The sequence below is a fragment of the Palaemon carinicauda genome, chromosome 7 (genome assembly GCF_036898095.1).
Source record: "Palaemon carinicauda isolate YSFRI2023 chromosome 7, ASM3689809v2, whole genome shotgun sequence".
In the NCBI taxonomy this organism is placed as follows: Eukaryota; Metazoa; Arthropoda; class Malacostraca; order Decapoda; family Palaemonidae; genus Palaemon; species Palaemon carinicauda.
This window is the reverse complement of record NC_090731.1, coordinates 99,574,354-99,584,353: the sequence shown is the minus strand read 5'-3', so window position 1 is coordinate 99,584,353 and position 10,000 is coordinate 99,574,354. Positions and strand designations below refer to the sequence as shown.

The following is a 10,000-nucleotide window of genomic DNA, read 5'->3' as shown; positions in this document are numbered from 1 at the left end:
AATCTTCATTGTTCAAGGTCGAGGCCAGATGAAGAACCTTATCCAAAGACCATGAAATAGGCTTTGGAGGGGCTGCAGGCCGAAGTTTTGCGCAGGCTTTCGGAATTTTGTTGAAGATTTTGCTGGAAAAATCCATTTGGAAGGCATATAGAATCAGTCTAGCTAAGGCAGATTTACATGTCATGATCGTATTAGCCGCTAATCCTTGTCCGTGAAGATGGATGAAGAAGGACAAGCAGAAATCCGTAGAAATCTCTTGAGGTTTCTTCGCCTTAACAAAGGCCACCCATTTCTTATAGGAAGATTCTTGTTGACTTTGACTTATATTCTTCTAAGAAATTAATACTGTCTGCAGAAATCCCGAACCTTTTCCTGACCACTAAGGCGAGAAAATCGTGAGATGAAGGTTCTGGGTTTTCTCTGATGAAGCGTAGACAGTCGAATTCTGTACTAGCTGAGTCAGAACTGGTTCCGGCAACGGGATCAGCTTCAGGCGTAGTTCTGTTATCAATGGAAACCAGACACTGCCTGGCCACTTGTGGGCCACTATCGCTGCCCTCCCCCGAAAGGATCTCAATTTGTCGAGGGCTTTCAAGAATAGGTTGGTTGGTGGGAACAGGTAATTCCTGGACCATCTGTTCCAATCCAGGGACATCGCATCCGTTGCTTCCGCAAGAGGATCCTCGTACGGGGCAACATACTAGGATAGTTTCTTGTTGTCGCTCGTTGCGAAGAGATCTACTTGCAGTCCTGGGTCTTTGTTCAATATGAAGGAGAATGATCCTGCGTCTAGGGACCATTCGGATTCTATCGGGTTGATCCTGGATAGAGCATCCGCTGTCACATTGTGGAATCCTTGGAGGTAGACTGCTGACAAGTGCCACCTCATCTTCTTGGATAGATGAAAGATGGCCAACATCACTTGGATTAATTGAGGCGATCTCGAGCCCTGTCGATTTATGCATCTCATTATCACTTCGCTGTCTAAAACCAGGCGAATGTGGATTGAGCAGCGAAGTCTCAGTTTCTTCAGAGATAGAAAAACTGCCATGGCTTCCAGAAAGTTTATGTGGAAAGACTTGAAGAGGGGAGACCAGGTTCCCTGCACTTTCCGACGATGAGTGTGACCTCCCCAATCTTCCTTTGAGGCATCCGTGTGAACGGTGACTGCAGGTGGAGGTGGTTGCAAGGGTACCTTTCTTCTTAGGTTCTTTGCTTCCAAACATGGCTTGGGGATGGATCGCAGACGATTTGGGAATGGTCTTCGTAGATCTCTTCGATCGTTGTAAGCTTATTTTCTCCAGACTCCTGATGCATCTTTTAACTGTGCTCTCCAAAGTGGGTCCGTCAAAGAGGCAAACTGGAGAGACCCCAACACTCTCTCCTGTTGTCTTCTTGATATTCTTCGAGATTGAAGAAGTCTTTTGACAGACCTTGCTATCTCCTTCCTCTTTGCTGCTGGCATAGAGAGGCAATGTGACTGTAGGTCCCAGTGAACTCCCAGCCACTGGAACCGTTGAGCAGGAGAAAGCCGAGACTATTTCAGGTTGATCTTGAACCCTAGGTTTTCTAGGAATTGAATCACTTTTCTGGAGGCTTGCATGCATTCTTCTTTGGATGCTGCCCACACCAGCCAATCATCCAGGTAGGCCATCACCTGGACACCTTTGAGGCGTAGTTGTCGAATGACTGCGTTCGCAAGCTTTGTGAATATTCTTGGAGCAATGTTCAGACCGAAGGGCATGGCTCTGAAAACGTATTTCCTTTTCTGGAGCTTGAACCCTAGGTAGGGGGAAACCTGACGGTTGATTGGTACATGCCAGTAAGCATCCGTCATGTCTATGGAAACTGTGTATGCCCGTTTGGGCAGAATGGTCCTTATGTGCTGAAGCGTCAGCATTCTGAACTTGTAGTTCACAATGAACTTGTTGAGTGGTGATAAGTCCAGAATGACTCTGAGCTTTTCCGAATCCTTCTTCAGAACACAGAATAGCCTTCCTTGGAATTTGATGGACTTTGCTTTCCTTATGACTCTCTTGTCTAATAGTTCTTGAACATATTCTTCCAGAACTGGGGTTGAAGGTTGGAAGAAATGAGGAAAGCTTGGTGGAGTTGAGTTCCAACCCCACCCCAGTCCCATCATGATCAGGGTGTGGGCAAAAGGATCGAAGGTCCACCGATCCTTAAAGTGTAGAAGTCTCCCTCCTAGCGGCAGCATCTCATTTTGAGTGCTGGTTGAAGGATTTACCTCCTTGGCCACGACCACCTTTGTTGCCTCCTCCTCTGAAGGGGCGTCTAGAGGAACCCCGAAAGGAGCCTCGAAACTTTGGCTCACAAGAAGCCGATTGCCTTTCATAAGCTGGGGTGAAGACTGGAGACTGAGACGCCAGTGGTTGGGGCTCCAGTTGAAAGGTAGTGGTGGGTTGTGCCACCGTCTGGGACACCGTGGCCACGGGAAGCTGTTGCTGTCTTGGCCGAGAGGGCAAGCAAGGCCGCTTTGACTTGTTCTTCGGCTGGGGACTCCCATCAGCGGAAGATTTTTTCTTCGAAGACAAGCCCCATTTGGAGAGGAGATTCCTATTCTCCGAAGCAGCCTTATCTACGACCTCCTTGACTACATCACTAGGAAAGAGGTCTTTTCCCTAGATATTAGATGCTATCAGCTTCCTAGGTTTGTGTTTCACAGAAGCGGAAGCAAACACGACCTCCCTACAGGCTGTCCTGGCTCTGCTAAAGTTGTACAGATCTTTAGTTACTGTAGCCAAGTGAGCCTTGGCAAAGACCATATACATATCTGGGGTATCAGGAATGCTAGCCATCGTTTCTAGCCCTGTTTGTAGAGACATGGACGCAGCCAAGCGTTCCTTAGTCTCGTGTTCTCTCTTCAGGAGAAACTCTGACAGCTTTGGGAGGTCCTCGTTGAACTGACGTCCAGCGATATAGGCCTCCAGCTTCCCGACTGAGAAGGTAACATGAACGTCCTTCCAGTCTTTGTCGTCTGAAGGGAAAGCAAGGGAGAAAGGCTTGCTTTCTTCTAGTGTGGGACAGGGTTTACCTGCCCTTACGGCCTTCAGGGCTGCTTTAAACCCTTTATCCATAAAGGGAAAAGCCCGTTGAGGGTCAGCAATAAATGATGGATGTTTCTTGCTTAAGGCGGGCACCTTTGAGCTAGTGAATGCCCTCTCTTTTAATTTCGATGTAAACATCGCTTGTGCCTTAGCGAGCTCAAGGGCAATTCCTTCCTTGGGCTCCGTCTCTTCTTTCGATGCCGGTTCAGTTCTGAGCCAGACATAACAATCCGGATAGGACGCTCTGCTGGGCCAGAACTCAATTTCCTCTACTGGTACGGTACCCAGTTTCTCCGAGAGGAAAATCTTGCCTGCTGACATAGGCATGTGCTCCGCATACCTCCACAGGTTAACGTCGAGAACACAGGAAGGTCCTTAACATTTAGTTTCTTCGGGGTTAAACGCGAAGAAACTAACTGTTCGATTTCCTACCGGAAAGTAGTCTCTTTCTCGGTAGACCTCTTCTGTAAGTCGTATACCAGAGACATCAGGGATTGAAGAGTATTTGTGATCGCCTCCAACTGAGGCGGTCGCGAAGAGGTTGATGGTCCTGGTTCGGCCGCAGCCGCTGAAGAAACCGAAATCGCTTCAACATTCTCCACGTCACTAGTAGGAGGAACAACTGCCTCCTGTTCCGACTCTTCCACGAGGAGATTCTTCTCGGTCTCCTCGGGAACGACAGACATATTGTCATCAAGGTGGATACTCTCCAAAGTATCCGCAACATCAGGTTCTCTAGGCTTCTGAACCTGAATATGCACCAAGGGGATTGAAGGTTTTGTCTGGGGAATGATGGAATCATCACTAGCTCCCTCTGGGGAAGAGACAGTCCCTCATCCTAACATTAGGAAGGTATGGGCCCGAGGTGTTCTTCTGAAAACCTCTTACCCATTTACGCAGCGTAGCCCTAGCTGCATCCCTAGACTCAGTAGACTTTTGTTCATCAAAAGCCTCCTTTACCAACTTCTCACACACGGTACATACCTCTGGGTCCCAGTACTTGAGGGCCCCTTTGGTGACAGAACAGCGGGCGTGAGACCTACACACGCCATGTCCGTAGAAGTCCTTGCTGCCGACCCTACAAAAGTTGTTCCCGCACTCGGGATGCTCCTCCTATAAAGAAAAGAAAAGCAAATGAGTTTTCTGTGAAATCTTCAGATTTCAACAAAACATAAGTTATTATATTTAGCTTTGATAGGGTAAGCTATAATGTAGGAAAGACACCTACATGTGTTTCCCGTTCAGCCATTTGCTGTGACCTCCTCCCATATTGAACTAGGAAATTCATAAAGAATTAAATAACAGAGGGAATATCCAAGATATGTAGTGTCTTCTTGACACATCCTCTTATAATGTTCAATATAGTGGATGAATTTAATGGATATAACCATTAATATAGAAGAGAATCAACTCTATGTGATGGTCTCACAAATAACTGTTCAAGAACCACTTGCATGTTGGAAAAATTACTATATTTTTCTAGGTACAACAGTTGCCACTGGCAATATGCCGTCAGTATTGCCGGCCCCGCCGACACTGTCGGCATGTTGGGATAGCCGGTATATGCCAGCAGGCCGGCGTCTGCCGGGCCTGCCGGCAACTGCCGGCTATCAAAATTAAAATTATGTATGGAAGGCATAGGCCAGCTGCCGACAAGCTACACAGTTGCCAGTAGACGGGCCTAGAAAAACCCTACAACCGGCCACCGATCAACGGTGTCCAAGGTAAGGGATGATAGTGAACTGTTAGCCTAACCATCCAAAATTGCCGGCAGAATTAACTGCCGGCGATAACCCATGATTGACAGTAAAAGAGAAAGATAAGGATAGAAGACGGCAAAGGATCAGCTATGTCGTCTACATCGTGAAAGAGTGTGCCAGTGGAAGAGGGAAATATATTCGGGCTTCCACTCAACCATATCCCATCTTAACACATATGGAAGGCAGTCCAAGGGAGGACTCTAAGGTACACTCAAAGATATGAGGTTATCTGTCAGCTAGCTAACTAGCCGCAGACAGAAAAACTCATGCCAGGTCTACAGACGTCCACAGGAGCATATGTAGAACCACGGCCATAAGGGTGTTGGTTCATTCAACACGAAATAGATAGCGGGGAAGGGGTGAATAGTCCATAAGTAAAGTAATACCCTAAGGCATTACCTAACCTGACGGATTCTGTCCTCGTAGTAACCTCAAATAGGGGAAATCAATTCCCCAGGTTGGGTTAGGCAATGAGAGAACGTCCGAAAACGAACTCAAGAGAACAGAATCTCGTACCAGGGATCAAAACAGAGAAGAATTCTATCTTCCAGTTAAGAACCCCTAATACAGGACTGTCTGCTAGACCCATAAAGAGGAAATTGTAAAACAATAACCTTTACAAGATCTAGGGAGGCTAGCCTCCTGAACAGCAACTAGCCCTACTGGAATACCGACAAGCTACTCAGTTGCCGATATAAAACCAGGTAGCCAGATGCCTACCACAGACTTACTCTGATGCCCCGTCCCCAACTCCAAACTCACTGCTAACAAGCTACTCAGTTGCCAGCTCAGAGAAAAGGAGAGAGAAACGAAATGCCCCAGAAAATTTACCCAACCATAGGTTACAGTAAATTGACTGAGGATAGCCTAGCCTAATCAGAGGGAAAGGGAATTACTCTTAGATCTCATAGAGATAGTATTGACTTAAAGGGGTATATGAGATATCTATCTCCCCCCAAAAGACAATAAAAGAGTAATGGGGACATATAAAGTATACTAAAGCACTAAAGCTATTAAGCTAAAGAGCATAGAAAAACGTTCTACGTAACTCTAGTATACTAGTATGGAAGAGGAAAATAAACAGTAATATCTTAATTGTATAAAACATTGCCTGAGCTTCCATAAAACTTTACCAGGAAGGTTATATTATGCATGTGGTGTGATGGTGCCTAGGCTAGAAGCCTAGCACTCGGGAGGCTCGAATTAATAGCCAAAATTCACGACAACAATGACATAATATAAAAATTCCTAGCTAAAATACTAAATAGGTAAAGTTATTAAAGCAAATAAGCCGGGAATATCGTTCTTGCTAACTAAATGAACAAAAGAACGATCGCGTCCATGACTCCATCCGGCAGGCATCAGCTCTTGTTACGTTAATTACGATATCAATCGAAAAGCAAAACTGGCAATAGCTTACATTTACACAATTAAAAGATATTACTTAACTTTCCAGAAGCTGATGAAGCAGGGGAATCCATCACAGCGATGAGAAAGCTTCGAAAATAGCGAGATAACACAGGAAAAATACAGGCCACCAAAGCTACAAACGAACGAATGGTTTGGTGGAGCCGTACAGCGGCGATTGGCCGAACTATTTACAATACATTAGGAGAGTCGAGTTGTTTACCTCTTTAACGACTCTCCTATTTTTCTTGCCACTTTCCCTCTCGAAGTGAAAGGCTATTCGGGGTGTAAATAGCTATGAGATGTGTCAAGATACGTCCTTACGCGATACCCCTTGGAGAAATTTAAGGGATACTCGCTCCAGGAGTTAGAATTCTGGGTACCTTCAGTAAATTCTCTGGGATATATCACTGTAGTCACATATAACTTAGGAAGCTATTAATGAAGGAACTTCCATCAGGACGATATGGCTCTTTCACCAAAAAATAGAATTTTCACTTAGCTCAAAATCCGTTATATATATATATATATATATATATATATATATATATATATATATATATATATATATATATATATATATATATATATATGTATATATATATATATATATATATATATATATATATATATATATATATATATATATATATATATATATATATATATATATGTATTTATTTATTTATATAAATGTATATATATATATATATATATATATATATATATATATATATATATATATATATATATATATATAAATGTATGTGTGTGTATGTATATATATGTATATGTATATATATATATATATATATATATATATATATATATATATATATATATATATATATATATTTATATATATAGTATATATATATATATATATATATATATATATATATATATATATATATATATATATATATATATATATATATATATATATATATATATGTTACATTTAGGAACATGTAAACATTCTTACTTCTAGTGTCTGTTATATAATGTATCAAGAATTAGCTGACTAATAAAAAGGAGAAAAACGAAGAGCCACCAAACGCTCGTTCTGTGTCCGTGTTGCTTCTAGAGCTAATTGGTATCTGTTATGCGGGTATGTTGATTAGAGCTAAGGGAATCCCAGTGAATTGTCTGGAATATGGATGGTTGGGAATGGGTGAGGATTAGCCTGGAAATTGGAAATTAGAAGGGAAAAGATAAAAAAAAAAACAGGAAATTTAATTGACGAGTTCGTGTTTTGGTGGCTTCGAAGTATCTTATATATTCTCTCTCTCTCTCTCTCTCTCTCTCTCTCTCTCTCTCTCTCTCTCTCTCTCTCTCTCTCTCTCTCTCTATAACAAGTTCATTAATCACATTTAATATTTCAAACGATATCAACGTTTCTAGTACACATAAATCATTTATGTAACCAATGTAGCTATTCATCTATCGATCTATATCTTTCTCTATCTATTTATCTACCTTTCCATCTATCTATTTACCTGTTTATAGGCTAAGTCTGCTAGCCATGTTTACGATATCCATGAATATTCTCTTTCGTATAGTCATGAATAAAAACCACTACTTGAATTTTTTTTCTTTTTTCTTTTAGCCAATATGTAGAATACCTTAGAGTTTTGATTTTCCAATTTAGTGTTTCAATTCAACATTAATCATGTACGCTGTTAATGACCATTTCCAGGACATCGAATCAAGGGCATTAACGCTCAACAACATGGCTGGCATCTTCTACATCGTAGCCGGAGGACTAGCTGTATCGTTAATGGTTGCGCTGCTGGAGTTTTGCTACAAATCCAAAGTAGATGCCTCTAGAGCTAAGGTCAGAACTTTACATATTTATTCATTATCTTTTGTAGTTATTTTTCTTTTGTCTCTTTATACATTTATGGTTTCATATATCAATACATGAATTTTTGAGTCTTATTTGTTTTGAGTTAGAGATGGGAGATTCTTCATCCTAGTACGTGCGAATTATGGTTGTTTAACCTGAATTGATCTTGAAAATCTACAATGTTTAGATTGCCCATTACACTTATTATTTTTTGAAATTTTAAATTGATTTTCATGATAATTTTAAAGGTGCAGTACTCATGCCAAACTGTAATGTTTGTATACTGTTCTAATTAAAGCTTGGATTTTAGTTCAAGGAATTTGCAATGTGAATGTGACAGAGTTTTAAAGTATATATATATATATATATATATATATATATATATATATATATATATATATATATATATATATATATATATATATATATATATATATATGTATGTATGTATATATATGTGCGTGTATATATATATATATATATATATATATATATATATATATATATATATATATATATATATATATATATATATATATATATATGTATATATATATATATATATATATCGTCTTCTTCCCAGCTTTATCCCTATTCGGGGTCGCCGTTTCTAATGAGTCTCTTCCATCTCCCTCTGTCCTGTGTCATTTCCTCCCATACTCCCTTCTCCCTCATATCATCTCTAATGCAATCTCTCCACCTGGTCTTAGGTCTTCCTCTCCTTCGTGTTCCATCCACCTCCACGTCCATCACTTCTCTTGCCATGTGTTGCCCTTCTCTTCTCATCAGGTGGCCATACCATCTTAACCTTGCCTCTTGCACTTTCTTTGATGCCTCAGTGACTTTTACTGTACCCCTAATATGTTCATTTCTAACCCTGTCCTTTTTGGTTACTCCACTCATCCACCTAAGCATCCTCATCTCGGTTACGTTCAACTTTCTACCCTCTGTTTTCTTTAGGGGTGCTGCTTCCAATCCATATGTCATTGCTGGTCTGACCACTGCCTTGTGCACTCTGCCCTTCAATCTTATAGGGACTTTCCTATCACATATGATACCAGACACCTTCCTCCAGTTGTTCCAACCACACTGAGTCCGATTGTTAATTTCCTCTTCCATGTTCCCCCCATTGTCGATCACTGAACCAAGGTACTTGAATTTATGAACCCTTTTGATGTTTCCTCCGCCTAATTTGATCGTTGTTTGCTGGTCGCCATCCATCTCGGTTGTCATATACTCTGTCTTCTTCCTGCTTATTCTTAAACCTCTACTCTCCAAGGCATATCTCTATCTTTCTAGTTTCCCCTCCAGTTCTTCCCTGTTCTCGGCTACCAAGACTATATCATCTGCATAGAGCAGACACCATGGTGGCTCCTCCCTGACATCCTCTGTTAACACATCCAAGACGATGTTAAACAGGAGTGGGCTTAGAGCAGATCCCTGATGTAGCCCGACTCCAACTTGTAAATTTTCTGTTCTTCCAACTGTAGATCTGACGCTGGTCTTTACATTTCTATACATCTCCCTGATCATTCTGACATACTTCTCCATCACTCCTCTCCCCCTGAGACATCTCCATATTTCCTGTCGTGGTACTCTGTCATATGCCTTCTCTAGGTCTATAAAGGCCATATGCAAGACCTTTTCCTTCTCTCTGTACTTTTCCATAATTTGTCTCAAAGCGAAAATACCATCCATAGTACTAAGCCCCTTCATGAATCCTAGTTGCTGTCTACCGATGAACACTTGCTGCCGTAATCTTTCATCGATAATTCTTTCAAATACCTTCAGTGTATGTGACATGAGTTTTATTCCTCGATAATTTTCACAACACTGTATGTCCCCTTTCTCTTTGAATATTGGGATTAATATACTTTCCCTCCATTTTTCGGGTATTGTCTCACTTTCCATAATCT

General features: G+C 41.2%; 1 protein-coding gene across 1 annotated transcript in view; it reads left to right on the top strand.

Annotated features, from left to right (window-relative positions):
• The window catches only part of LOC137643977 (glutamate receptor 1-like), a 1,817,173-nt gene that overhangs the window by 1,795,507 nt on the left and 11,666 nt on the right, over positions 1 to 10,000 (top strand). Inside the window, exon 18 of the mRNA XM_068376810.1 lies at positions 7,935 to 8,072. Within this exon, the coding sequence (XP_068232911.1) occupies positions 7,935 to 8,072 (138 nt within the window). The remainder of the gene's footprint in view (positions 1 to 7,934; positions 8,073 to 10,000) is intronic.